A 26,175-nucleotide genomic window follows, 5' to 3' on the forward strand; every position below is an offset into this window, starting at 1 on the left:
TAAAATTAAAATAAAATCTATCAGCAAGAAGTAAGCACCCGTTCACGAGTACTCGTTCAAATCTAACTATATCTAAACAGTGCTAACGCTCTAGCTTATGCTAACTCATAGACACTATACTTTGCAGTCCAGGGAGCAGAGTTGGTTGGCGCGGACCGGGGGCGCGTCTGCTGTGACTTCAAGATACGCTCCCTGTAGGCACCTGGCTTCACCAGTCGGATACTGGCATAATCAATGAATCCACCGGACTTCTCGGCGAGACGGACCTGGCCATATAAGTCATTTGGGACGGCTTTCAGCCGCTCCTGGGTCATGCTGGAGGAACCCTTAAAGTCTATCCGTTTGTGTGGTCTTTGAGAGTGTGATATTACCGCAAGCGCCTTCGTGAATCCATCTTCTTCACCATGTAAAGGCTTTCTGTTGATCACGCTGGCTGCCTGTCGTATCACATCCAGTTTGTTCTGCCGAAACGTTTCGCGGATCTGTTGCGTTATAGCCTCTGTTTGGTGCTTCACCTTGAAGCTGGTATCTCTAAATGATTCCGCACTGTGCCGAGTCTCCTCCTTCTGTCGTGCCACCTTCTCCTTTATGGTACTATCATGTGCATTCAAGATCATTCGCTTATAGCTATCCATCCTCTCAGCCCGTTCCTTTCTCCGCTGCTGAATCTCAGCTTCAAGGTCAGCCTTCAACTTAGCTACCTTAGCAACCCTATTGCAAGCACGTAGGCGCTCGCTCTTCCGCCGGGAGAACAAAGCGTCTTCTTCTGCTATCTTCTGCTTTTTTTGGAGGAGCTGAAACTCCCGTTCTTGTTCAAGATTTTTCATTCGCTTTCTCTGGGCTTCACAAGCGGCCAGGTGGGCATGCAGGATTGTCTCCTTTCGAGATTGAAGCATGTCATTTCTGCGTTGCTCAGCTAGTGCGTTCTTTTGCTTAAGCTCGGCACGCTGCTGCTCTATCTTCTGCAGATGAAGTTGGTCTGCTCGCATAGATGCAGAGATCAGCCGTGTGTTCAGCTTTTCTGATTGAAGCATCCGCTTAGTTTGCTCATTGTTCTGCAAGGTTTGCAAGCGATTGTCGATCTCTTGCTGTCTCGCAAGAAACCGGTCCAACTGTTGCATACGTTCCGCATCCTCTTTCCTCCGCTTAGCTTCAATAATTTGCTGCTGCTTTCTGTGCCTACTAGCCTGCAAGGCTGCTTCCTTACGCCGCCTGCTCGTTGCCTCCTTGAGATTTTGCTCTGTGCTTTTCATTTGTAGCTGGTACTTACGTAGCATATCTAATGAGTGCTCATCAGCAATCTTCTGGGCTTCATTGTATCGCTCCATTGCTACCTCTTGCTTCTGGAGGAGCCTCTCCATCTTCTTAGCTATCTCTTTTTGCTTAACCTGCTTATTCTGATCTACCAGGTTCGCACTTACTGACATGCTCTCGTTTATCTTGTCTTCGTTCAATACAGTTTGTACTATTTCTGCCATGCAACGCTTGCGCCGCGCAACCTGCTTAGCTATTAACCGCTGCTCCATACCGTCCGGGGAATATCGCCGTTGAATGGCTTCTAGAGCATTACAAACCCTAGGATCCTTAGTTCTTGATCTGGGAAGAAGATTGGCAAGCCTTGGAAATGCAATAGACTCGGCTAGCGTAACGCCGTTATCGCAGATCTTTTGGAACTCGCTCAGGCAAGCTGCCAGAGCCATAGCTCTATCCTTTTCATATGCTTCGAAGATGAGTTTGCGCTTTTCCGGATCACTCTCGTTTATAGAGTTTTCTTGGCAAAAATTTAGCTCTTGTGGTAGAACGCCAACGCGCTGGCACGCAAGAATGGAGCGTGGAGAGTCTAGTTCAATGTCATCGATCCGCGCCTTGGCATTTGGGATTATTTGCAAAGATGTTACCCCCTTGTAATCCGCGGTCATATGAATTTTTTGAATTTCTTTTTCAATCGCCTGGTTTGCTTCGCTCTTGCACTCTTGCAACTACAGTTTCATCTCATGTCTGATAGCTACAGTGATTATAGTGATAGCTACACAGAAGATGCAGGATCCAAATCTTCTAGCTTGTCTAAATCGTCTAAGCAGAAGCAAACTCCTGCGTTCACTTTTGCTGACATTCCCGCCGAAGTATCACTTTCCTTGGGGGAGTACTGTACCGTCATTCTAAGGCCTGGAAAGAAACAGTATGTCGTCGAGGTAGCAACCAACTATCCTCGTGAAGCAGCCAATAAAGTGCAACTAACGTTCGGAGAGCACGGGTGCTCGGTGACCCAAGCTGCAAGCTCTATTCGATCTGCTATTTCTCAACCTATCCCAGTAGAACTTCCTTCTTCTGGTACAGATAGGCACGGTCATCCACAGGAACCCACCTCCCTATCGGCATCAACTCTCCCTACACCTGCCCAAGCGCAAGAAAATACTGTAGCTCCAGATGGCACACGTCCAAATCCGCGCGACTTCTACAGAAGGTTGAGAGACTGACGCAAGCATCAAACGAGATGGGCAGGCCACACTGCTTCACCACCATTTACTCCGGATCAGTGTCCTAGCTCCGTAAGGAATATGTTTAGCTTGTCATCAAGTGCTGTCCCCTGCCGAGGAGCCTTGATGGCCACGGCGACGGCTTGCCTCGATATACCCACACTTCGACCTAGTTCTTGGCGCGAGGGCACGAATATGTATGCAATTCCCTTGTCCTCGCAGACCTCGGGAAGATGAAGGACCAGCTCGAGAGGAAGAGCATCTGCGGATAAGACAACGAGACGTGCCTTGCCCTTGTTCAGGGCCTTGGTGACCTCATTCATTCCCCGTGAAATCGACCTACTGTTCTTGGCGAGATCCACAAGTTCGTAGATCCTCTTGGACTGGGCCTCTGAGGCCAAGGGAACAGCGCGTGCATCTGGCATCCTTGTTTCAATTGAGTTTTAATTTATTACATTTTCCACGTGGATATGGCAAGCACGTGGCTCATTAGCCCCACTCCTCAGTGAACTCTGCTCCCTTGCTTTTGTACTGCCTTGTCTTAAGTTCCTCATATTGGGGAATCAGCCGGATTGGCTTGGGCCGTAGCGTTTCGTGTTCAACGTTGTGAGTGGGCGTTTGGGTGATTGCAATCCTTACGCTATGAATTGCAAGCGGTTGCTTTGTTCTTACATATTCTGGCTTCTGGGGCACCGGCCCAGGCCAGTGGTCACATGGATGCAGTCCTTTTTTGCGCAGCTCGTAAGGCCCTGTAAGCGCCTTATCACCATAACTCAGTAGGTACTTGTTTCCTGCAAGTAGCGTTGTAACTCCATTGCAATCATGTATTTCCGCGGGGCTGTATTTCTGAGTCACTGGACGTGGAGGGTCATGGTAACCTTGGTGGACATTGCACGAAAGACCTCTGATGGGCGCTGGAGGTTGTAGTTGTATTGTGGGGGAGTAGAATAGCACCCGATCTCGTGCTGTGTACGGCTTCTTGCAGTGAATAGGAGGAAGAAACATTTTTGCCTTTAGATGCTCCAACTACAGCGTGCTCGACAGCCGAGCCGGTCTGCAGCAAAAGCCATGAGAATATGGAGAAACCGACAAGATGCAATAATAATTCACGAATACTTCAAAAGGTCTGGCGCCCAGCAGACCCAAGAAGGGCGGAACTTTCTACACCAACTTAAGTCGCTCCAGAACCTCTTCCATAGAAACGTATTCTTGGCCTGTACTTATCTCCTGCTGATGCCTCACATCACGACGTAGCAGCTCCACCTCTCGCTTGAGTTCTAAATTCTCCTCCAGGGCCATTCGAAGCTCCTCCTCGATAGACGTCTGCCTTTCTGTTAATTGATCAACCCTGTCGGTAAGATGATTGAGCTTTTGGAGCACGGCTTGAAGCACTGCAAGGTGACCGCAAGGATCGCTTGCCTGTTTATAAGGAGATCTTCTAGCCTTACTAGTGTCGCTAGTTATGTAATCCTCGCTATTGAGAACGGGAGATCTGGGTGCAGCAGAGGCCTTTCCGGTGTCTCTTAAGGTGAGAGACCCTTCTACGTCATCAATAAGATATTCCATCAAGTTTTGAGCTTTCTGAGGTGAGCTCTGCGATGCATGAAGCATCTGTGATACCTGTGTTCCACTGCCACCAGATGCACTGCTAGCCTTTCGGTCCTGTTTAGAAGCACTGGACGGACGCCTGGTCTCCGTTATATGCCTGTCTCCGAGCAGTGGCTGAGAAGTAAGAGGTCTTGGAGCCCGAGACTCCCTCCTGCGCCGAATTTCATCCTCTGTAAGTCTGTACTTGGAATGATCCTGTTGGAGGTCATTCCACTCTGGTTTGACTGCAGATCTAGGCCTCCGCTGCAGAAGGCGCTCAGAAGAAGCAGCAGAGGGGGCGGAGGGAGCGGATCTACGCTGTCTGAGCTCAGTGGGGTTCATGATAATTTTTGCTCTTGGGTAGGGTAGGACTAGGATTGTGCGTCTCAAAGAAAGTCTTTTGAATGAACAAGGAACGAGTCTGCTGGGCAGTTAGTGCCGGCATTGAAGACGCTTGCACATCTGGCTCCATCTTGTAGTTTTTGAAACTGGCAATTCGCGCTGGATTATTTTTCGAACGTAGTGAGGTAGTCCTGGCTTCAGCGTCAAAAGAGAGTATATTTCTACAGGGGTTCGTGCATTCATTAATTACTTTCCTTGCTGGATGAATTGGGGAATATGAACGAGACAGAGACCTCATACTTTTGAAGCCGGCATCGTCCTTGAAGGATCGCGCGTTGAATGAGTCACACGTAGACGGACGGAAGCTCCCAGATGCGCTACGCTGATACCCACCGGAGTGAGAGGAGGCTTTGGGATTTCTATGGCTATATGTTTCTTCCGTCAAAAGCCCTGCAGTCGAGAGTTTTCTCTCTTGCGATAGTGACGGTGACGACGAGGTGATTCTCCTGACGCTTTTATCCGCAGCGTCATGCGGTCCTCGAGGCGTGACCGAGCGTATGCTACGAGAAGTGGAGAAGGGTGGCGAGGGCGATACAACAAGATCTAATGTTTTCATAAGAGACTGACTCTGTTTTCGTGATCCAGATTTGATGGATTTTGTGGGGGTATCGAAGGTGCATGATTGACGCATTCGTGAGATGGCACTAGCAATAGACCGTCTGTGGCTGTCTGTTGATGACACTAGTCCGGATCCATTAATAACATGTTGCTTAAGCTCTCTTATCTGCGGAGAGAAGGTGCACTGTTCCAATTCTTGCCTCATTTTATCGTTCAGATGCTCTGTGTGAAGCTTCTGGATTCGCGTATGCCTAGCCATACCTTGGTCGTATAGCCTAAGAGCAGCAGCATCTTCCATCCGTCTGCGAGCATCTAGAGTGTTAACATTACTAGGCTGAATCCCAGCGACATCAGCATTGGTCTGCTTTGCCTTTTCCCTTTCTTCTTGCTTGGAAGGGCGTCTGTTAATTGATGGACTAAATGTCAGATCAGCTGCCCTCTCTAGTTCCGCCTTCTGCCTTGTCTCTTCTCTGACTTTGTTTCTATGCTCTGTCCATGCATTGACTCGCTTGTAAACATCATCGGAGCTGAGAGATAGCTTATTCCAGTAGGATCCAGATAGAGTCTTTGCGTTATCATTAATCTCAGGCATGAATGAGGGCGCTGCTTTCTCTGCCTGAGTGTGCGTTTGGTTTAAAGAGTGGGCCACATAATTAAATCTAAGTTGAATTGTCTTCTGTGCGAGGGTGAGAAGATTGGGGAGAGTATATCGGTTAATAAGGGTCGGGATATCAAAAGAGCCCTCTTGCATGGAGGGCAGTCGTGTCGCCAGGTAGAGGGCTGATAGGTAGTAAATTAGGATTGATCGCTGAATGACACCTGTCTCGTCTTGCAGTTGCGGTATGACCTTAAACAGCAGCATCTCCATGTTCTTGCTGTTCGAAGTTGCCACGTAGCCTTCTCTAACAAAAAGATTGAGCGCATTTTCGACATTCAAGGTTTGGACGTCGGGGCCCACCTCTTTGTCGATAGCAGAGGAAGCTTCGTTAACAACCATGTTCATGGAATCAATGAACTGCCTATGTGGAGAGTCTTTATGAAACGCGGATTGTTGGACTTGATCTGCGGCGTGCTGGTGCTTCTGATTTTTTGGAGTGGTTGTTAAAGCTGAGCTTGTAAGAGACGGAGTCGTAGCTCCTTGAGATTTATCCGCATGACTCATGCTGTCAAGGTTCTGCTTTGAGGTATTTTTAAACCTGAAGACATATTCTGTTGTACGTAGCTGGAAACCAAGGACTCTATGGCTAATATACAAGGCCGCCTTCCACCATGGGGCGAGCGAGAGCTGTCCGATGCTCAGAGAAAGCAAGCCAAGGCGGCCCTATCCCGATGTCTGGGCTCCGACCACATCAGTACCAGACAGGGGCCACGCAACACGCGGATACCCTACTTAGACGTTTCGACGACAATAAGATTAGCCAATGAAGCATTTCGATACGATGGATGGTCGTCTAACATTATCAGCATTACGCAAGACTTCATACAGGAAGAGCGAGGCATATGGTCATGTTGCTATACTGCTTTGGTCCGCATCACCCTCCCCAACGGCTGCTACCACGAGGGAATTGGGGTTGGTAACGCAGAGAATACACGTCTTCAAGCAGACGCAATTGAGAAGGCCAAGAAGTCTGCTGTGAGTGACGCAATGAAGCGCGCGCTCCGGTGCTTTGGTGAAGGACTGGGGAATAATATCACTTCTGACTCTGCAACTTCAAGGGGCAGTGTTCTTTCAATCTATGAGGATGAATTTGATGTTAAAGAGAACCCAGACCGGGTCATAACAGCCTCAAAAGACGTGGTAGCTGCAGCCTCTACTGCTACCTCTAATGCTGCACCTTTGAATAACTCGAAGCGTCTGCACACGACAGTCTCACCTGTTACCAGTGGACAATTCAACTTAACAGGCACAGGCCCCACTGCCTTGGCAGCTCTACAACTCTCTGTGGCGGACACTCCTTCCAATGCTAATGAGATTGATACCATTGGTAATCTGCCAGCACAACCTTGCAATACAAAGCCAGAAATCAATATCAACGGAGCAAATAAGGCTCCTCCACCCACCAAAATACTGGTCGAGAAACCTTCTTTGTTTCAGATTGCTGCAACCAAAAGACCAACTGAGCAATTCCCCGGTCAAAGTGATCGAAAAACGCTTCACGCGGCAGCACCTGACAGCAACCAGGAAAAGACTTTACCATCAGAGCCATCGCTAAAGCAATCTCATCCCATGTTCAGCAAGGCGCGTCAGTCTATATTTAGCAAATAGTTCTCCATAGATTTTTATTTCTGAACATACTGTTTAGTGTTTACATAGTATTAGCATACGAACCTACTAACGTTAGCTGCAGGTTACTACCCTCTTGTCTCAAGAATAAAATAAAAATGCTGCTACCATCTTTGGCTCTGGTTCTAGCTGCTGCTCTCTCTAGAGTTTCCAGAGCAACTTCTAAGACAGCGTCTATTTCATATCCAGAGTATATTCCCGACGATGCCACATGCATTATTCAGCTGGATGGTACAGTTGATGTGGATACAGTGCTCGGTAGTGATGCGGTCTTCATGGGTATTCCTAATTTCTACACTATTCCTTGCTTCTCTTCAGAAGAGTCTGAAGAGCCAGACATCGATGCATACGATACCACTGACGACAATGAATCTATGACCTATGAGGAGAAAGTTGCAGCGTTAGATGAGATCGCGGCGCGCGCGGGAGTTGTTGCGGTTTATCCAGATATTTCTCTATCCATCAAAGTGCCTGCTACTCTCTCTAATTATACTGCCGCCCCCGCTGCTCAGTCAGGAAACTGCACCTCGCCTGCGCACGACTTGCTTTGGTACATAACTGGCGAGTATATTGCACCGGATAGCAAAAAGAAGATAAAAACGCTTGACATTAATATAACAGATGTTTGGGATAAAAGCTACACTGGGCAGAATACAATTATTCAAATGCTCTTGGTCGGTGGCGTTTCCCAAGATAATCAGGACATCTCCGACAGAATTGACCACACACTCTCACAAAATTTCACAACTGAGAATGCAGATGAAACGTATAACATGGGCACATCTCTAGCTGCTCTTGCTGTTGGGAATATATGTAACGATTATGGCGCGGAAGGCATATCTCCAGAATCTAGTCTCATCGTCATGGCATATAACCAGACAGACGTTCTCCTGTCCGAGCTGCTCCTTGGCCTGTATCCTGCAGCCTATCTCAAGTACCTGAACGAAACAGCATCAGATACAGATGCGAGTTACAAGACATCTGTAATAGCTACGTCATTCCTTCTTGACGGTTGCTCTAGTGGATGTTGTACTATTTTTGACGACATCCCCTGGCTATCTACTGCAATGAGCGACGGTGCCACAACTAATTCCGCTGTTTACCTTTTCGCTACAAGCGACGAGGGTCATACAGATGCTAATATTTATCCATTCTTGAGGAGTCCAGGCGCAATAGTCGTGGGGGCAACGTCTCCTCAAGGAAAACCGGATGATGAGACCACATTTGGGTCTAACATAGTATTTTCTGTGCCCGTCAACGGAACAGTTGACAGCACAAATCTCTCTCTTATAACAAGTACGACCCCCAGTGCATGTAACTATACTGACTCCGATCAAGCAACTGGCTGTTTGGTTGGGGTCAGCGGCCCAGCAGGGGCTCTCTCTATTGCTGCTGGAGCTGTTGCCATAATTGGACAGGTCATAAACAAAAACTACAACGTCCGCGACATCCTACACATCATGGCCGTCAGCTCCCAGACTGTCAACAATAGCACACAGTTTGACGAAAAGAATGGATGGGTCCTCAACGACAACGGATTCTTCTTCAGCAATAAGTACGGGTTTGGCTTGCTCAATGTAACGAAGGCAGTTAGCATCGCCGAGAATTGGCCTGTGCTTCCAGATGCCACCTATGCAACCTTTTCCTACGACGACACCGAAAAACTAGATGCAGATGACTCTATAGATATACATATTACCGTCCCAGAAAAGAACATGATGCGCCTGGAAAGAGTTCAGCTCGCCCTATCACTCACAACCGGATTTGCTGGTGACATTGTCATAGATATAACGTCTCCGGGTGGGACCACAAGTAGAGTTTTGGATGCCAGGAAGGCGGATACGTCAGACAGTTTCTCAGACACCGTCTATCTTCTAACAAACGCCTTCTTTGGAGAGGCTTCTCCTGGAGATTGGAAAATTACAATACACAATAAGCACGCTGTGTCCTCAGCACAAATTACCTCTGTCAAGCTCATGATTACTGGGGTTGCTCAGACAACTCACTTGACATTTGCCAAGTCGTACAACAAGATCTATTCTGATAGCACTGTCCATCTGAAGTGGAGGCCTGCAACTTGCGGTCTTACCTATGCATCCACTGTAGACTTCTGGATCACGGACCGCTTCCACAATCCAATTACGCTCATAGCTTCTAACGTCTCGTATAGCGAGTACGAGTACAAATGGGACGCGTTCAAGATTCCTCTTGAAAAGGATACCCGTGGTTTCTTTATGATGGTGCCTCACAACACTGCTAACATCACGCCGTACCAATGGCTTCCGGGAACCGTTTACTCGCCTCTTGTGCGCTTTCATTTGGCCGATTCAGAGCCTGCCGCCGGAGCCTTCATGCGCCCAAGCATAACAACGGTTGCTACTGTAAGTGCCATTCTGGCGGCAGCTGCTCTAGTGCTCAAGTAACCCTATAGAGGTGCGAACACTTAGCTCAACCTTTCAGCCACAACATACGATAGCAGATTCCCATTGCTAGGGGAAGCCACTTAAGCGTTATGGATTTGATCTTTGTTGGGTTAGTGACCTCCATCAGGCGGTGGACAGCAACAGTGAACACAGGGCAATTCTGAAGCTTTTCTTTGAGAGGGCCTACAAAAGAAAGACCGCCATCGGGGAGTACTTGAGAGATAAAAACAATGTTCTTAAGAATCGTGGCCGGAAAAACTGGCTCAAAAAGAGAGGGGTGCATTTGCACACGAAGATCACCTATGTAGAGATCATCATCTTTGAATTGAAAATCAAGTTTTTCCATTTGAGGACTATAAATCCACTGGAGAAAGTTCAAAAAGACAGAGTAGACTACGCATGTCGGTAGTTCAAATTCATTTTTGATTGCAAAAAGGAGCTTGATTAGAGCAGGAAGATTGGGAATAAAGGCGGTGAACTTCTGCATGTCATAAGAGTTTAGAGTATAATAATGTCCTGCGTACTCTTCTCCAATATCGACGTTGTCCAAAGAATTATCAGCGAGTAACCCTGCTTCAGCCATGGACCGACACGAACAGTAATAGTTGAAGATTTCTGCCGCATTTTCTGGCGGGTCTGGGGGTTGAAGAATACAGTAGTCTGGCAAAAGCATGACATCATATTTGCTGTTAGCAAGAGGAATATAGCCTTTGAGTTTGGCAATGATGAAGGGCTGATACCGTAGATCCATATGAGGGGCATACGTTGATAACTGATCGACAATGCAAATTGTTTTCTTCGAGGTTCGCGTGGTCATAGAGTCTGGTAACGAAGCTGTCTTGCTTATATCTATGTTAAGTTGCCCACATTCTGAATTTCGAGGATCTTCAGCGTCATCAAGGCCGGAGGCAGAGGAGATAGATGAATGTGGAGATGATTGGCTCCGAGAGCCATAGCCTCTAGTAGGTATTGCTGAAGGGGCATCCAAATTTGCGTCCTGAATGGAAAACAAAGAAGGGACAGTGTAACCAGGTACAGAATAAGCTGGGAATGTTCTAGTGCAAAGTGGACCATCGTGCTTGTTAATAACAGGAAGCGTATTGGGCTGCAAATCCTCATCTTCTATGAGGTGAAAGAGAGGATCTGTCTGCTGGTCGTCGAGCGTATCTGATGGAAAGCATTTGGAGGTATCACTGGCAAGATTAACTGGGGATATAGATTCAGAAGCGTCAGCATCAGCGGGATGTACCAAGGTTAAAACAGCACCCAGCCAAGTCGGAGTGGAGTCAGAATTGATGGAGACAGTCACTAGCTTTCCCGTTTGTGAGATGGACACTCCAAATGGTGTACTCTGGTGTCCTCTTATAAATAGTCCCAACCCTTCATTTTTCAAGAATTCTTTCACTGTGGAGGGATAAAACACAATGCCTGTGTTCCTACGTCTATTGAGACAGACTCCCAACCGAATAAAAGCCTCCGTTTCGGACGGATGAATATCATTACCAATACTGATAGACTTCTTTGCCTGAACCATGGCATAATCTGAACTAGCCAAAGTAACGTCCCCGTCTGATTGTGTACGCCGATGATAGGTTTTCTGCTTCTTACTACTCCTTGCAGAGGAGACTAAATTTAAGCCGGTGGAGATTCTTTTAAGCGGGGGAGATGACTGATCCAAGTCCTGGCTTAGATCAATCGCGGGTTGATCCTCCACGAAGTCTGCCCAAAGCATATTGTGAAGGGGGTCAAAGTATGGCGCCTTTGTGTGAAACTTAGAGCAGGGTGCTCGTTTTGTGCAGTACTTTTCTATGTCTGCAAGAGATGCGTTCTTCGAATAGATACCAGCATGAACAGCAAAGACATAGTCATTGATGAGTGCGCAGGTTGGGAGTGCGTCAAAAAGGCGCAGGAGTCTGTCAGTGATTTTCGACGCTTCTACGTACTCATACTTGTGGATGAGCTCTTGAAAAAGTTGGCCACGTTGTAAACATGCACGTGTCTCGTGATTTCCTCGCAGTAAATATACTGCATTTGGAAATAGTATCTTTAGGCCCAAAAGGACAACAAGGCACTCAATGGAAAAGGAGCCTCTGTCAACGTAATCTCCAAGAAAGAGATAGATATGGTCATAGTCCTTCACAATGTACTTCTGCGTTCCTTCAACCGCATAACGAGGGTGAACTCCCCATCCTTTGACTGAAAATGGCTCTTCTGGGTCTTCATAGCCTTCGTAGGATTCGTTGCTCATGGGCTCATCGAGAATAAATAGCTTTGTCCTGATTAGAACTTTAAAGAGAGCCTCAATGTTTCCATGTATGTCGCCTACCACATGGACTCGCGGAGATGCTTCTTCGGCGACTTTCGAAGCAAAACACCACTCTCCCAAGTAATTCTTGGCCAGAGTGCCGGGGCAAGCTGCGCGTGTATAGATGCGGAGGACCCCGGGATCGTTTCCGAGCGCTATTGTCCCTCGCTGCAGAACCCCCTTGACCATTGTTGCACGCAAAACCTGCTTAAGATCAAGTATAGGCTCCCCGATGCGAGATCGCCCGTAGCACTTTCTAATCTCTTTGAGCAGCGTTGCAAAAAAAGACGGTACAAAGGCTTCAACGAACGGGTCCATATGTACAGCAAGATCGGGGCAGTAAAAAGTGAGCTTCAGATTCTAATATAGAAAAGATAGTTGGAAGTTTGTGGGGCCTAACGCTTGAATTTTTAATTTACAAGAAACGATCACACAACTCCCTGCACAATTACTAAGCTTACCTCAGTAATCTCGCAGGGAAAGCTTCCATACAGATAAAAATAAAATACTACGAAGTCTAATCTATATTGAGAATAGACGATCCAATCTTCTCAGTGGGCTCTTTACGATAGCAATAGATCAGTCTGGGCTGGCCAAGCCGCTCATCTGGATGAATTTCAGTGCTAAATGTATCACTCATAAGCTCTGTTAGGATGCGATCTAGCAGGGGGAGCGTTTCTTCACTCGGTCCTACTATCCACTGTAGCGCAAGAGAATCCACCCGGGGCCGCGAGCCCTGGCTAAAGAGGCGCTGACATGCCGTTTGATACGAAGCCTCCTCAATCTTTTCATCCTGGGTGATATTGAAGCTGTAGAGCTCGATATCTCTAGAGCTCTCTAAAGCAATATTAATCGCATCTTGTGTTATGTTGACTGAAAAAGATGTTCCTACAAAGACGATGGCATCTGCTGCTCGCAACCATTGCTCGGCTTCATAGTAACGGTAGAAGTCGTGGCTGACGTACTGCTCGTCGAACATGAGCGCGTGAGGCATGATAGGCGAAAGGCATCCGGGGCAGCGCGGGATCTTAATCTTCAGGTTATTGTTGGCGAGTGAGGTTCCGTCCACGGCGTAAGCGTTCAGATCGTGGAGCTTTATAGAGATGCTCCTAGAATAAGGGCAATCGCGCTGGCGTCCGAGGCCCTTCACATTACCTGTGGCTTGGTTGACGCACTTGTACAGACCTAAGCGCCCGTGTATTTCAACCAATCTATTTTCGAGGGCCCCAGATTTCGTATGCAGAGTGTCTATGTTCTGTGTTATAACAAAGACGTCTGCCTTCCGCATTATCTTGGCAATAGCGATATGGCCTTGGTTTGGCTTTGCATTGATGAACGACGGTATCTCGTGCGTCCTGAGCCAGAAGGAGTTCCAATACTGATCCGGATCTTCTTTGAATGTACGACGCTCTCCAGAGGCCATGACAAAGTTAGACCAGATGGCTTTATTAGAGTAACGATACGGCGTTATCCCACTGGCATAAGAGAGCCCAGCGCCAGTCACAAAGATAACTGCTCGACCAGCTCGCAAGGTTCTAGCTAACTGCAGTATGGCATTAAGGCTGGTGCCACTTTTGGAAGCCGCAGCAGTAGGAGATCCTACCCGCTCCACCTCATCTGCAAATGCTTTGAGAAGATCCTGACGCAGCTTTGTGCTCAGGCCCTCAAATATGACATCTACATCGGGTACCATGAAACGCTGAGACTACTTGTGTCGCCACTTTAAAGTTTTTACCAGTTCAATGATTTGGGTCTCTCTTCTATTGACCCTTGGAGTTGCCTACTTTGGTATCAACACAGGATACTATTTGCGCCGGTCTATGAGTAGAGCTAGGGAGCCTACATCAAGAGTAGATCCCGTCAGCAGCTCAATCAATTCACTTACTAATACTAGTCCGGATCCACACTGTGAGTTGGTGCACTACGTTCCGCCAACTGGGTATACAGGCAATGACACACTGGTGTATGACTTTCGGGCGAGCCATCCTGCCTGTTCGGTTCCTGTCCGCGATCAGGGCTTGTGTAGTGGGTCATGGGCAATAGCTGCAGTCGACATGTTCTCAATGTATCACTGCTCAATGTATGGAGATGAAGCTACCCTGTTTTCCCCTCAATACCTGCTCAGCTGCTTTAGTGACACGGGGTGCTTTGGTGAGGATGCCCGTGCCGGATTTCTGTTCCTTACTGAAGTGGGCATTACCTCAGAAGAATGCTTTCCATTTAATTCCAGCGAGCACGGAGTGCCGCCGGCGTGCCCAAACGCTTGTGTGGACGGAAGCACCCCTTCCTTCAATAGGATTAGCAAAGCTCATATATATGGGGGTAATGCTACCCGCATCGCAGAACTCTTAATGCAGAAGGGACCGCTATACGCGGAACTATTTGTTTACAAGGATTTGTTGACCTACCATGGTGGAATATACAATCGCACAAGCACTGACTATATTGGTACTCAGGCGGTCATTCTGGTTGGCTTCGGTGTGGATACAACTAGGAATGTTTCGTACTGGATAGCGCAGAACTCTTGGGGCTCGTCCTGGGGCGAGGATGGATTCTTTCGTATTCTAAAGGGTGTTAACGAATGCGGCATTGAGAATAGGGTTGTTTACATAGACACAGAGCATAATGCACCGATGTGAGCTGCTAAGCGTGAAAAAGCTGTAGGACATATGTTTCTGTGAGACTGTCAAACTCTTCATAGACAGTTGCAGTGTCAATTGGCTGATTCATTATACAAACCCCAACACTTCTGTAGGGATGGCAAGAGATTACGATATACTGCTTGTCTGGAGAGACAGGTTCTATTGACTGATCGTATGTGCTTACAATGCGATATCGTGGGATCCCCACCTTCATCTTCGGGCACCAGAGACTTACGCAGTATCCACTTTTGCCTGACTCCGGGTGTATGACTTCGTCCACGTGCCACTTTGGTAGCACCCTCTTTCGTAGCATCACTCGGTCTGTGCTACTCAAGGCAGAAGATCCCGGCTGATTCATTGGGAGCCTCGCTTTAGGATCCCGCTCATCACTATCATCCTTCTTACTAAGCTTAAGTTTCTTCGACAGAAAGTGCTGGTGCCGCTTTCCACTCACGTGTTTGGCATACGACTCCTTGTCTACATGTCTAGTTCCGCAGAGCTTGCACTCGTACTTCCCAAGATAGTTTTTAAAACAGAAAGGATCGACGTCTACAGCAGGATCGACGACAATCGTCTCCCTCTGCTTTCTGCGATGTTGACGCGCCTTCTGACCTGTTTCTACCCCTATCTTCTTTTTAACTCCTCGCTCCTTGCCATCTCCGGCCGGCATCTGTGACCGCAGATGAGGCCAAGCAGCTCAAAAGGTTTGGGAAATAATATTTGAAAAATATATTAAGCTATAGTGAAATAAAATTTGAAACAAGACTACACGCTCAACGAGATGTCTACTTGGCTTTGCTGAGTCCCCTCTGGCGCAGCTTCCACAGAAATAGGTGTTATGCGGCAACAGGTAGAGCTGGAAGGAGAAAGAAAGTACCCCGTCAGTGATCCGATAATACCTAAGACAGGGATTGCAATCCAAGGGATATATTTGTACTTGAATATGATCAAGGACGCAAACATTCCATAAACATTACAACTTATGAGACTGATATTGAAAACAACTGCACCGCCGTACTTAATCACTAACGGGAGAACACTGTACATCACCACGAGGCTGACGAGATATCCTATGATATACCACCACGGCCGAAGGGTCGCCAAAATCTGGATGTTGTCTGCCTCGAAACAGAGAAACAGAATAAGCGCGAGAGAAAAGGCGCCGATGCTGAGCCTGGCAAGGAATTGGACAGGTGTATATGAGCCTATGACGAACTCATTTATCACGGATGTGAGCCCGTAGATAAAGGCTGAGGCTACAGCAAGCAAATCTCCAAGCACCCTGTGTTTTGACTCGTCGCCCATAGTGTCAAGAATGACAAACAATATCGCGAACCCCGTAGCGAAGCAGGAAAACATCACTTGCATCCACGAGAAGCGCGCTTTCGTAATGATCAACGAGAGGATCATGGAGAAGGGCGTAGAGAGACAAAGAATGAGTAGAACGGCGCCGACAGATGTGTAAACAAATGACATTATGGCAAGGCTGTTTGCTGTGATATCTAGGATCCCAGATAGAAGAAAAAAGCCTACATCGCGGGCACGGTGGACGAATAGCTTGTGAACGGAAGGCAGTACCCATAAAAATAGAAGCAGCCCGTAGAAGAGCATAGACTGCAAGAAGGGTACAGAGACGTTAATCCCTGACAAAAGGTCGTTAAACACGCCACTTGCAGAGTTCCCAATTGCACAAATCTGACCAAGCACCACCGCTAGGACGAATTTGCGCGAGCACCTGCAAGGCGTGTCGCAGTGCATTTATTATCAAAGTTGCATATTCGTTTGCGAACCCCGACAACAGTTTCAACTACGTAGGAGACTAGCCCACCCTCTTGTCCAAGAATGGTCTCCAGCTCATACTGCATGCCGAGAGCCGCCAGATTCTGGACTTCATTGGCCCACTCGAGACGGCCCAGCGCAGTCAGTCTGGTAATCAGTATATCATACAGCTTCAAATCTGCTGGATCGCAGTGGCGGGAGCCCTTAATTGCTTTTGACGACCGTTGGATGTGACTGTTAAAGACGCCAATTGGCACCAATGACGGTGCAATATAGTGATTAGGGACCACGCTTTTCCTAGTTGCCGAGGCAGAGCCGTAGGCATACGTGCACAGAATGTTCATTCCGTGAGCGTCTCCATCGGCAAGACCGAATATGGGGATTCTGCAACTGTCTAGAAAAGAAACCAGGGCGCGTGTCGCCGCATCGGGGTATCCTTTGCCAGTGATCACCATAAAACTTTGACCCAGCCTATCTTTGATAGCTTCGTAGCTGTCAATAAGGTGCTCAAATACCGTATCCTTTTCTATTACGAGTACAAACTGCGCGTCTGTGTGTATTTGCTGTAAGTAGAAGAAGTGCGGGCTGATGGGCACGGCCACCAAGCTGGAAGCTGTGACTGTTCCTACCTGAGTGACCATAGTACAGTTCCCAAGCAAAAGCCCCTTGGCAGCTGCCCGATAATGCATCATTTCGCGCTCTATACTATATCCGAAGCAAAATTCTGCGATTAATACATTGGATTGTATCTGCGACCCATATAGCGAAGGAGCAGTGTAATACAAACTGCGAATGTTGACAAAGGTCTTCTTAACAACAGCGCATGCAGACTCTGCTATCATACGGAGGGCGCGTGCGAAGCGTAGAGGGTGTCTCTTAAAACTGATACCCTTCTTATCTTGCAAGTCTTGCTCGCTCATTGGTAAGATCAGCCCCGCAGCACTAGACTCTACTTGCTCATAGAGCTGTAATAGAATCCTCCTGTATAACTCTAAAATAGCTCGGTCATCCTGGTGCCCCAGCTTATCAATATCGCACATGTCAGACACCAGATTGTTGATTAATCAATACAAATTTGCTGTAGAAAACCTGAAAGTATCCTGTAGAGTCTCTTGTAACAGACAAGTCAGTGAACAGCAGCTACTAGCACGATGGGTGCAAAGCCTCAATCCAGCATGCATCCTCACAGACGACAACATATGCACTACACTAAGGAACGGGGAAGCGTTACTAACCATCCTTGCTCTAGTAGACAGCGCTCATATTTTAATTCACGGGCAGGCAAAGAAATCTAGGTCTAGAATTGATGCTCTTCGCAATCTTGATGTCGTTCTTCAATACATATACAATGGAAAAGCCCCTCTCTTCGTACATTCAGAGTCCCTCTACACCACGGTGGATCCTAAAAATTGGTGGCACATTCTCTCTGACGCTTTCCACAGACGGGCATATTTACCTCTTAAGCGACGGGAAAGCAATCTAGTGTCGTTGTTCCACCCTGCAGACAAGATATCCTTCCCTCTCAACAATGGCTCACCTTCGCCTGTGGATCCTCAGGTTTATACCTTCTTACTGTATAATTATTTTTTAGTTCCCTGCGACTTCCTTTCCCTGATAACCCTGCGTCCCAAAAATATTAGTCAAATTAAATTAAACTGGTCAATCATCACGCTCGTATTGAATCTACATGGGATTAAGTTAATCTTCACACCCGACGAGCTAACACAATTGCAAATGACAAACGACCGTAGTAGCAATAGTAAGATTTGTGCGTACATGTCAGAATATATGCTTCTCTCTCTGCTCGATACCCTGCAGGCACGTGCGAAGACAGCGCCACCTGGTGAGGGAGAGCTACTTGGGCCGCTGATTCGAAAACTACGGCATGAACATCCTGATAGAAAGTTCTACTATTGCTTTTCCGATTACTTTGTAATTATCCACTTTAATACAAGCGCACGCTCTTCACTAGAATATGTGCCCAAATCTCATAAGCACGTTGTTCTAAATATGCTTTCTCTGAACCGATGCACTAAGTGTGTAACTATCCCTTGCACTGCAGACCATAGGTTCTTCCTGTTCTTTGCAAAAATGGTTCGTAATCCATCTGGGAGCGACTTTGGTACTGACACAGCCAAGTGGACAGATTGCTCCTTGATACTATCCCCCGTGTGCCTGTTGGTGGTGACCTTATTAGACGATATATTTATTCCTTTGGCGTGGATTACACAGATTCGGACAAAATCTTTCCACCAACACCTCTTACTACTGTTCAAAGAAGCGATATCTGGCCTTTCTTCTTTGCTGCTTTGTTTGGAAAGCGGCGATTTCTCGGCCTTGGTGCACCAACTAACTGCTATAATTACTTAACAAGAAACAAAAATTGAACTATGAGTGCCACAGACGAGGAGCAGGAGCTTGAGCTGCTTAGGGAGATGCTACGAACCAAGAAGGCGTACGGATCCATATACCCTGCTCGTCTCAAGGAGCTCAGCGCCCGTGAACTCTACGACCTAGCGAAGGTCGATGAGAGCCTCTTTGAAATAAAGCAACCTCCACCCCTTGAGATTCACACTGCAACTCACGATACAGCGGTCATAGCAGATCTTCTGCAATCCATGTCATCTTACCCTCGCATTCGGGACATAGCATTTCCTACTTCCAGCGCGAGTATAATGAGCTTTCTATTGTCTGATAATCAGCGTCCAAGTGCAACTACTGAGACTCCCAATGAAAACCAGCGGACCAACACGGCTGGCTGCATGCAAGAGAGCGCTGGGATTTAAAATGTTTTCTGCAACTGTGTCTTGCGAACTCTCTCCCGGAACCAGCGGGCCTAAAAAGCAAGGCAGGGCCTGGAAGCACATTAGGCAACAATTGCGGACTCGCTTAGACTCCGCCCCGGCTATTCTTATTGACTGCTCTTATGATGACTTGATGAAGCAGGGAGAGATCAAGTCTCGAAATTCGCAGCTTATTTTTTGCTACGCCACCTCAGTCAAAAAGGACGTGGAGCGCCCTCTGCGTCTTTCGGTGGTTGGAGCGACAGCTTCTTTGTCCGACTTCCTTCAAAAAGTCCAACTGGAGGGGTCCTGGTCTGCGGACATCACCACCAGATCCTTGGAAGACCTTATTGAGACAGGAGAATTAAGTGCCCATAGGTTGGTTTACTTGACTGCAGATGCTGAAGAAGAGATTGATACGTATTACTCAGGAGACACTTACATAATCGGTGGTTTGGTGGATCGAAACCGACACAATGGGATAGCTTTTCGTAAGGCACAGAATATTGGGATACGCACAGCAAAGCTTCCGCTGCACAAATATTGCAACTTGATAGGGAGTGCCGTTTTATCCGTCAATCACATCTTTGCCTTTATGACATATCTGCATTGCGGCTTACCTTTCGAAACAGTGGCAAAAATGGTCATTCCTCAGCGAAAGCTGAAGGTAGTAGAGAGCACAACTGATGATTCAAGAAGCAACTCATAGGGTTACTAAGTGAGCTTTTCTCTCTGATTTGTATGCTGTTGATCGATTATCGTTTCATATACTGGTAACCCAATGTCATTTTCGATACTACCCCTGGATTCGTGGTATCGAGATTGACCACTATTATTGAATGGAAATTCTGTAGGAGCTGTTTCCAGTGCTTCATTGTATCGGTCCTTGTTTAGTGCATTGAGACGAAGACTTGCTGTCCGGTGTTTTTCAAAAGTAGCAAACAGACCTGGGGTGCTTGTAGTGCTGGTGTGCACGGGGCGTATACCATGCTTGGCTTGCAGATGCTCCAGAGAGAGCGCATAGTTATACAGTCGTGTGAAGGCAATCTTAATTTCAGGATGACAAACAGCATCGCTTACGTTTATACTGTCACTAATTCCGGACAAGTGTTCACCCACGTATCCTATCACCTTCCCGTCGTTCAGGTAATCTGGAAGGGCCATTTTCCCCATCTCTTTTTCTGTGAGGCGGGCATTGATCTGTGTCTTAGCGTCCAGTAAAGCGGCCTTAACCTGTCTTAGTTCCTCCTTAAGGCTCCGCTCCTTCTCTTCTTCAACTGATAGTAGAGCCTGAGCATGGGTTTTTTCCTCCACTTCTGCCTCCAGGAATTCCATCTCTGCGATGAGGGGATCAAGATGTCTCTTCATGGTGCGAAGGTTGTCCTCGCGCTCTGCGATGACAGAAAGAAGCTCGACAATCTGCTCTGTCGCTCTATCTGCTTGCCTATTATTGTAATTTATACCCCTATACAGGTATTGCCGCATGTTATCAGATGGCCCATTTTGGATTAGGGTATTTGTTTTAGAGTATAAGCGGAATTGGGACTTTCCGGCCATCCTGTTTATTGCAATGTCTGAGCACAGATCACCCACATATCCATCTATCTTATTCATATATGAAGCGATATCTCTGTCAACTACATTGGGGAGAATCTGACGTAAGTTACAAAGCAAATCTGCGATCTCCATAGCTCGCGACTCGACTGTGATCTGAGCCTCTGTAAGCTCCTTTTTGGCCACGTCTTCTCGGGCTCTGAGAGTGACGATAGTCTGTTTCAGCTCATTCAAGTTAGATGTGACTTCTTCGTATTTCTTCGTGACTATCTCCAGGTCGTACTTGTGTTTGAATGAGATTTTGGGAAGATCTGACTGCACATACAGGTGAGGATGTAGAGATTTGTAGCTTGCGGTAAAGCTCATAGGAGTAAATGGCGCCAAGGGTTGATCTGTGTTTTGTCCAGCCGGACGTGGAGCCGTCCGGCCGGTGCCCGTATTACGCGAAAGTGACCGAGGCTGGCTACTTGTGCTGGAGAGTTTCTGCCTGCTTCGGCTTTGAACAGATGACGACGCGCGGGTAAGCGAAGGTCGTCTTGTCGTCGATGTTAGCAGAGATTTCGGTGTTACTTGCTCCTTGCTGGTGTCGTACTGCTGTAATATCTCGTTGACAAAGGCTTGAGACATCGAATGCTACCTTACTTTAGAATTTAGGAATGGACGTTCCCTTATATAGGCCATCCTTAGACTTTAATTCCCTTTCAGTGCCACCTAACTATGTTCCTGGGTCTCTACGGGGTGACAGAGGCTTTAGGACATCAGCCGAAACGATTGTTGCCACGCCCATCGCCTTCTGTGAATCTGAGCTTGAGACTTTCAAAGAACTTAGCCGCCTTCATGCACCATCACGTCTTAAACCGCAACATGCTCAAGAAGAGGAGCAAATGCATCATGTAAAGGAGCCCAAACGTAAGCGTGAGCACAGGCAACGACCAGTGATGATGCCTGCCGTATATGATCTTAGTCAGACGCAGCGCTTCGAGGCCATTGCAAATAGAGATACCTATAGATGTTACACAGTAACGTACGGTGACTCTGTCACGTCTATTTACTCGCCTCAAGAGAAGAATTATGCCAAAGAGGTTACTGACTTGGAAATAGAGTGTCATAGGAACCCTACTGTTGTATCCTTATGGCTGCGTCTTATCAGTGTTCATTATAACGTGGGTAATGCAAAGCTTGCAGCCCGCACAGCAGTGGATATGTTCAACAATATGGATTGTCTCTGCAACCACACAAAGCTTTGGGACCTTCTTTTATCTGATGATTCTATTGCGATGAAGGTACTTCTAGAGCAGTGCGATCTCTCTTCTATTGACTCCGTATTCCAGCTCATATTAACGGGCTTGAATGCTTGCATACCTGCGGACTACAAGGCGCATCCAAAGGGACACCTCTGCTCTCTGGTTTGCTGCAAGCATATGGTACTCTGTGCCAACATCTTCTGCATCCTCTTCTTTTCCTCCTGGAATGAGCCCAGTTGTGTACAGCTACTATGCAGTAGATACAATGAGTTGCTTGCTAGTTTACTCCAGTATCAAAGTTACAATACTAGTTACTTCCTAGCTGTAGTTGAGATCTTGTACTTGCGCATTTATGGTTCTGCATTGTATCACAAGGACAACATCAATCTCCAATCGTATGACGATTTAATTAAATACAATTATGAGGTGTCAGAAAAAATAATTCTAGAAGACTCACAATCAAACATTTTCCTTGGGGCATACATGTTGGCTGAAGGCATCATATTGCAAAATTCAAAGCATATAGCATTAGTAGCACAGCATGCCATTAATGGTGCATTCAGAGATCCTACAGAAGCAGCAGCAACGACAACAATAACAACACTCCATAGCAAGCAACTAGAAAGGCTCATCTGTGGAATAGGCTCCTTTTCTTTATCAGCTGTTTCCACAGGCTCCGCTGGCGACAGCTTTGTTGATAAGTCACTGCTTCTTCTACAGAAATTAATGTGTAAAGAAGGAGGCATCCATAGCCTGGTTAAAGATTTGGTGAGTAGCGGAGTAGGCGCATCCACCCTGACATCTATTAATAGGGTATTGAAAGACATATCATCAAGGCCTGCAGACGAAAGACTGCTACTTTTGCATATGGGAAGGCGGATTTGTCTTTCCATATTAGAAAACTTAGAACAAGAAGATGGAAAGGGTATGAATAGCAATGAACTGAAAGAGCTACTGGTGTGCATAGAGTACATTCACAAAGAGAATATGACGGTAAAGATGGGTGAATATCTGGTGGCAAACGGCGTTAAAGTATACCATCAAGTTGTCGCCCGAGCGAAGCTCAAGCCCCTTGATAAATTAGAGATCGGTCTGCTGCTTTTATCAATGTGTAAAAGTGCTGAGCTAGCAGAGGATCTGTTTAGAATCTACGAAAAAGCCGTTAAGCGTGAAGAAAGCAAACAAAATAGGCGTGAGTCGCACCAAGCACGTCTCAACGTATTCCCTAGAATAGAAAATATGATATTATATGCAGAGAAAGAACACAGTAAAGAGGCTATTGTGGAGTGCGCTGGTGGGCCTGGCCTTTTATATCAAGGTGCGATTAAAGAAGCTATCTTGGTCACAGCTCGCCACGTGTTCCCTTACACTGAAAAGTTTATAGACAAACTTCTAGCTTTAGCAAAATCGTCCCAGTGGCTACAAACCAGAGTCGACTTATTGCTTCAAGGGGCAAAATATCTGGTGATTGGGGCTGAAAACAAATCTACAGTAGAAATAGCGATATGTCTTCAGAAGTATGCCAAATCTGCATCGGACGCATGGGCAGGAAACGTACAGCTTAATTACATTACTGAAACATTGGAAGTGCTGATGCTTCCGCACCCCGATGGGATAAAAAGATTAAAACAGTGTACAGGAGACTATGTTCAGACTCCATGGGCAGCTTCACTGATGTCGCTGTTCATCTATGAACAGGATAGGGAGAAGGCGGAGTTGTACTGGACGAGGTGGACAGAGGCCCTTCGACGGGGGCAGCATAGTTTGGGCTCTACCAACTCACCAGCCAAAAATGCATTTGATGGCATTTTATCAGAGTGCAGCTCTGTCACATTCAGACAGGAGGATCATATAAGTAGAGGTGATATCATTCTTTGCCTTTTAAAAGCAATCTCAGTGGTGTTATTTTATTCCTGTCAAGTGGATTGATATCACTGAGTAAAAGATGCAATGATTCTTGTATTGTACATGGGTTAGCGTAGCCTGTATTTGTTATCTTCGGTAATCACTATCAGGCCGTAATTAATGAGTCGCGTCAAAGCCATCTGAAACTCAGCATCGGTGATGTGTTCACGAAGAGCTAGCTCCTGTAGTGTGTCGTGGTCGATGGCATCAACATGCTGTCCCAGTATGGATGTAATCACGCGATTTGCAGTTTGCATTTCAGAACCCGGTCTGACGCGTTGCTTGCGCCGTCCCGTATGGGCAGACTTCTCGGCTGCAGCAAGCAAGTCTCGAGCCTTTGCCACATCATCAGCAGAGACACTGTCCGACAACCGTAGTTTAGCTATTGCTTGGGAGATGCGGATCGTCGCCAGGAGTGCACGGGGAGTGATGAATTCCCTCTCCTTTCTGTCTTGAATGTAAGTCATGACATATGTGTCCAGTAAATGCTGTGGGACTGCTGGTCGTAGGTTCTTAGCAACAGCAATGTAGGCTTGCAATTCCTTCTCAGTCAGTATCTTTGTCGATTGAGCATCAGATACTCCGGCAGAATACATGTCATATGCATGCTTGTGTAAATTTGCCACATGTAATGATAAGTTCATATCCTCTTCTTCGTGAATTTTATCTCTGATTACAAAAAGTATATCGAATCTACTAATAAGGGCTTCTGGGATGTTAATGTTGCTAGCTACAGAGATGCTTGGGTCCCAGATACTAAACTTAGGGTTTGCGGCAGCTACAACGGTCGCTCTCGCATTAAGTGTGGCTGTTATACCTGCTTTGGCTACTGAGATGGTACCCTGCTCCATCACTTCGTAGATTGCAGTTCTGTCTGCTTCTTCCAGTTTGTCTAGTTCATCGAGAGCACAGACACCTTGATCAGCTATCACAAGCGCGCCTCCCTCAAGGCTATAGTCTGTTGTTCCCGGAATACGGATGGCAGCAGTGGTCAGACCAGCACCACTGGCCCCACGACCGGCGACGTATATTCCCCGTTCTGCAATTGTACATGTAAACTTAAGGAGTGCGCTTTTAGCACATCCGGGATCGCCTACAAAGAGGGTATTAATGTTTCCTCTGACCTTCATATCAGGGACCACAATCTCGTTGCCGCCTACGAGGGAACAAAGACATGCTAACTTCTCGTCTTCGCGGCCGTGGATCCGAGGTGCAAAAGAAGCTATTAGCACGTGCAGAGGAATAGCCTTTTCACGCAAGACAGAAAGATCAGTGGCTAGAGAAGGCTGAAGTTGAGAACTTTCGACCATAGTGTTTGCAAGGGCGGCAGCCCTGTCCTGCTCGACACCAGATACCCCAATTGCCTCTGCAGCGTTCAGATACGCCCACCCTTCTGCGTAGAAAACAGAATTGATACGGTAAATAGTGTCCACGACGGGTATCGGCATAAGGGTTCCCCAGAGCTTCACCTTTTCGCCGGGACGGAGAGCTACTCCTTCTTTCCGAATATGCACCGTCATAGTGCGAGGCACTTCACCATCAGGTATTTCAACCGGTAGCTCCTGGATAATGGCTATGTAAAGAGAATTAATCACCGACCGCTTAGTGTTTAAGACTGGTGCCTCGTACGTTTTGAGTTGCTGGCAAACCTCTGAGTCACACCTTTGTGGGATGCTGTATTGATCATGAGGAACAACAACATATTGCGAAGAGCCACACACTTCACAGGTGAATGTAGCTATTTCACATTCAGGCACCACCTGACTAATGAATGTCACTATACCTGAAAACACAACTAAGTGGCCAATCATGGATGCAGAAACAGACCTTAGCGTTAGTGGATGCTCTAACATATCATTTTCGGGTACAATCTCCACTGAGAACCACCTTGAAAGACGATATGGCTGATTAGTATACTGTCCTCTCTCCTCCTCTGGAAGAGATGAAATCCACTGCTCAGTCAATACGTCGTTGATCAGCATTGAATAGTGCGGAAAGTTGTGCTTGATACAGGTGGCAAGGTCCACTGGGAGGTCCTTAAGGTATATGTGCACTACGGTCGTTTGGCCACGAACAGGGGTGAGAGCTTGTTCACGAATGAGCTCACGGAAAGCATCAGCGTGCTCACGATACCTATAATTGGAAAATTCCTTGTGTAGGTTCTGCGTACGAGCGGCCTGCATTAAATTGTTTTTAATCCGGCCTACTCACTCTGCATAGCCCGGCTGGCTG

The 26,175-nt window shown here is 47.0% G+C and overlaps 20 protein-coding genes across 20 annotated transcripts; 8 read left to right on the forward strand and 12 right to left on the reverse strand.

Moving 5' to 3' along the window:
* Nucleotides 1-95: 95 nt before the first annotated feature.
* On the reverse strand, nt 96-1,919 carry GL50803_0016774 (Trichohyalin; the record flags this gene model as incomplete). Its single annotated transcript, XM_001706523.1, has 1 exon — nt 96-1,919. One exon carries the CDS (start codon nt 1,917-1,919, stop codon nt 96-98), a length of 1,824 nt encoding a protein of 607 aa, XP_001706575.1.
* Nucleotides 1,920-1,994: 75 nt separating this feature from the next.
* On the forward strand, nt 1,995-2,477 carry GL50803_0031833 (uncharacterized protein; the record flags this gene model as incomplete). Its single annotated transcript, XM_038046051.1, has 1 exon — nt 1,995-2,477. One exon carries the CDS (start codon nt 1,995-1,997, stop codon nt 2,475-2,477), a length of 483 nt encoding a protein of 160 aa, XP_037901985.1.
* Nucleotides 2,478-2,533: 56 nt separating this feature from the next.
* GL50803_002825 (Ribosomal protein L7Ae) lies at nt 2,534-2,902 on the reverse strand (the record flags this gene model as incomplete). The annotated part of the gene is made up of 1 exon (XM_001706525.1): nt 2,534-2,902. The coding sequence occupies one exon, from the start codon at nt 2,900-2,902 to the stop codon at nt 2,534-2,536; it is 369 nt and encodes a 122-aa protein (XP_001706577.1).
* A 64-nt stretch (nt 2,903-2,966) lies between these two features.
* Nucleotides 2,967-3,482, reverse strand: GL50803_002824 (uncharacterized protein; the record flags this gene model as incomplete). The annotated part of the gene is made up of 1 exon (XM_001706526.1): nt 2,967-3,482. The coding sequence occupies one exon, from the start codon at nt 3,480-3,482 to the stop codon at nt 2,967-2,969; it is 516 nt and encodes a 171-aa protein (XP_001706578.1).
* A 156-nt stretch (nt 3,483-3,638) lies between these two features.
* GL50803_0013143 (uncharacterized protein) lies at nt 3,639-4,406 on the reverse strand (the record flags this gene model as incomplete). The annotated part of the gene is made up of 1 exon (XM_001706527.1): nt 3,639-4,406. One exon carries the CDS (start codon nt 4,404-4,406, stop codon nt 3,639-3,641), a length of 768 nt encoding a protein of 255 aa, XP_001706579.1.
* Nucleotides 4,393-6,186, reverse strand: GL50803_002822 (uncharacterized protein; the record flags this gene model as incomplete). The annotated part of the gene is made up of 1 exon (XM_038046018.1): nt 4,393-6,186. One exon carries the CDS (start codon nt 6,184-6,186, stop codon nt 4,393-4,395), a length of 1,794 nt encoding a protein of 597 aa, XP_037901986.1.
* A 78-nt stretch (nt 6,187-6,264) lies between these two features.
* GL50803_00103935 (DNA repair protein RAD52) lies at nt 6,265-7,290 on the forward strand (the record flags this gene model as incomplete). Its single annotated transcript, XM_001706528.1, has 1 exon — nt 6,265-7,290. One exon carries the CDS (start codon nt 6,265-6,267, stop codon nt 7,288-7,290), a length of 1,026 nt encoding a protein of 341 aa, XP_001706580.1.
* A 116-nt stretch (nt 7,291-7,406) lies between these two features.
* On the forward strand, nt 7,407-9,731 carry GL50803_002897 (Furin/Protein converstase 2; the record flags this gene model as incomplete). Its single annotated transcript, XM_001706529.1, has 1 exon — nt 7,407-9,731. One exon carries the CDS (start codon nt 7,407-7,409, stop codon nt 9,729-9,731), a length of 2,325 nt encoding a protein of 774 aa, XP_001706581.1.
* Nucleotides 9,732-9,756: 25 nt separating this feature from the next.
* GL50803_0016570 (Ser/Thr protein phosphatase 2B catalytic subunit, alpha isoform) lies at nt 9,757-12,354 on the reverse strand (the record flags this gene model as incomplete). Its single annotated transcript, XM_001706531.1, has 1 exon — nt 9,757-12,354. One exon carries the CDS (start codon nt 12,352-12,354, stop codon nt 9,757-9,759), a length of 2,598 nt encoding a protein of 865 aa, XP_001706583.1.
* A 199-nt stretch (nt 12,355-12,553) lies between these two features.
* On the reverse strand, nt 12,554-13,729 carry GL50803_0016569 (Transcriptional regulator, Sir2 family; the record flags this gene model as incomplete). The annotated part of the gene is made up of 1 exon (XM_001706532.1): nt 12,554-13,729. The coding sequence occupies one exon, from the start codon at nt 13,727-13,729 to the stop codon at nt 12,554-12,556; it is 1,176 nt and encodes a 391-aa protein (XP_001706584.1).
* A 49-nt stretch (nt 13,730-13,778) lies between these two features.
* Nucleotides 13,779-14,675, forward strand: GL50803_0029304 (Cathepsin B; the record flags this gene model as incomplete). Its single annotated transcript, XM_001706533.1, has 1 exon — nt 13,779-14,675. The coding sequence occupies one exon, from the start codon at nt 13,779-13,781 to the stop codon at nt 14,673-14,675; it is 897 nt and encodes a 298-aa protein (XP_001706585.1).
* A 4-nt stretch (nt 14,676-14,679) lies between these two features.
* Nucleotides 14,680-15,348, reverse strand: GL50803_0010755 (Splicing factor 3A subunit 2; the record flags this gene model as incomplete). Its single annotated transcript, XM_001706534.1, has 1 exon — nt 14,680-15,348. The coding sequence occupies one exon, from the start codon at nt 15,346-15,348 to the stop codon at nt 14,680-14,682; it is 669 nt and encodes a 222-aa protein (XP_001706586.1).
* Nucleotides 15,349-15,443: 95 nt separating this feature from the next.
* GL50803_0010756 (Membrane protein) lies at nt 15,444-16,436 on the reverse strand (the record flags this gene model as incomplete). The annotated part of the gene is made up of 1 exon (XM_001706535.1): nt 15,444-16,436. One exon carries the CDS (start codon nt 16,434-16,436, stop codon nt 15,444-15,446), a length of 993 nt encoding a protein of 330 aa, XP_001706587.1.
* GL50803_0015279 (Spo11 Type II DNA topoisomerase VI subunit A) lies at nt 16,391-17,377 on the reverse strand (the record flags this gene model as incomplete). The annotated part of the gene is made up of 1 exon (XM_001706536.2): nt 16,391-17,377. The coding sequence occupies one exon, from the start codon at nt 17,375-17,377 to the stop codon at nt 16,391-16,393; it is 987 nt and encodes a 328-aa protein (XP_001706588.2).
* A 118-nt stretch (nt 17,378-17,495) lies between these two features.
* On the forward strand, nt 17,496-18,827 carry GL50803_0010758 (uncharacterized protein; the record flags this gene model as incomplete). Its single annotated transcript, XM_038045628.1, has 1 exon — nt 17,496-18,827. One exon carries the CDS (start codon nt 17,496-17,498, stop codon nt 18,825-18,827), a length of 1,332 nt encoding a protein of 443 aa, XP_037901987.1.
* Nucleotides 18,828-18,847: 20 nt separating this feature from the next.
* Nucleotides 18,848-19,243, forward strand: GL50803_0010760 (uncharacterized protein; the record flags this gene model as incomplete). Its single annotated transcript, XM_001706537.1, has 1 exon — nt 18,848-19,243. One exon carries the CDS (start codon nt 18,848-18,850, stop codon nt 19,241-19,243), a length of 396 nt encoding a protein of 131 aa, XP_001706589.1.
* Nucleotide 19,244: 1 nt separating this feature from the next.
* GL50803_0015280 (tRNA (Guanine-1)-methyltransferase) lies at nt 19,245-19,949 on the forward strand (the record flags this gene model as incomplete). Its single annotated transcript, XM_001706538.2, has 1 exon — nt 19,245-19,949. One exon carries the CDS (start codon nt 19,245-19,247, stop codon nt 19,947-19,949), a length of 705 nt encoding a protein of 234 aa, XP_001706590.2.
* A 5-nt stretch (nt 19,950-19,954) lies between these two features.
* GL50803_0010762 (uncharacterized protein) lies at nt 19,955-21,421 on the reverse strand (the record flags this gene model as incomplete). Its single annotated transcript, XM_001706539.1, has 1 exon — nt 19,955-21,421. One exon carries the CDS (start codon nt 21,419-21,421, stop codon nt 19,955-19,957), a length of 1,467 nt encoding a protein of 488 aa, XP_001706591.1.
* Nucleotides 21,422-21,450: 29 nt separating this feature from the next.
* On the forward strand, nt 21,451-23,967 carry GL50803_0010764 (uncharacterized protein; the record flags this gene model as incomplete). The annotated part of the gene is made up of 1 exon (XM_038045629.1): nt 21,451-23,967. One exon carries the CDS (start codon nt 21,451-21,453, stop codon nt 23,965-23,967), a length of 2,517 nt encoding a protein of 838 aa, XP_037901988.1.
* Nucleotides 23,968-24,011: 44 nt separating this feature from the next.
* On the reverse strand, nt 24,012-26,126 carry GL50803_0010765 (DNA replication licensing factor MCM7; the record flags this gene model as incomplete). Its single annotated transcript, XM_001706541.2, has 1 exon — nt 24,012-26,126. The coding sequence occupies one exon, from the start codon at nt 26,124-26,126 to the stop codon at nt 24,012-24,014; it is 2,115 nt and encodes a 704-aa protein (XP_001706593.2).
* Between the last annotated feature and the right edge of the window lie 49 nt (nt 26,127-26,175).

This window comes from Giardia intestinalis, chromosome 4 (genome assembly GCF_000002435.2).
Source record: "Giardia intestinalis strain WB C6 chromosome 4, whole genome shotgun sequence".
NCBI lineage: Eukaryota > Fornicata > Diplomonadida > Hexamitidae > Giardia > Giardia duodenalis.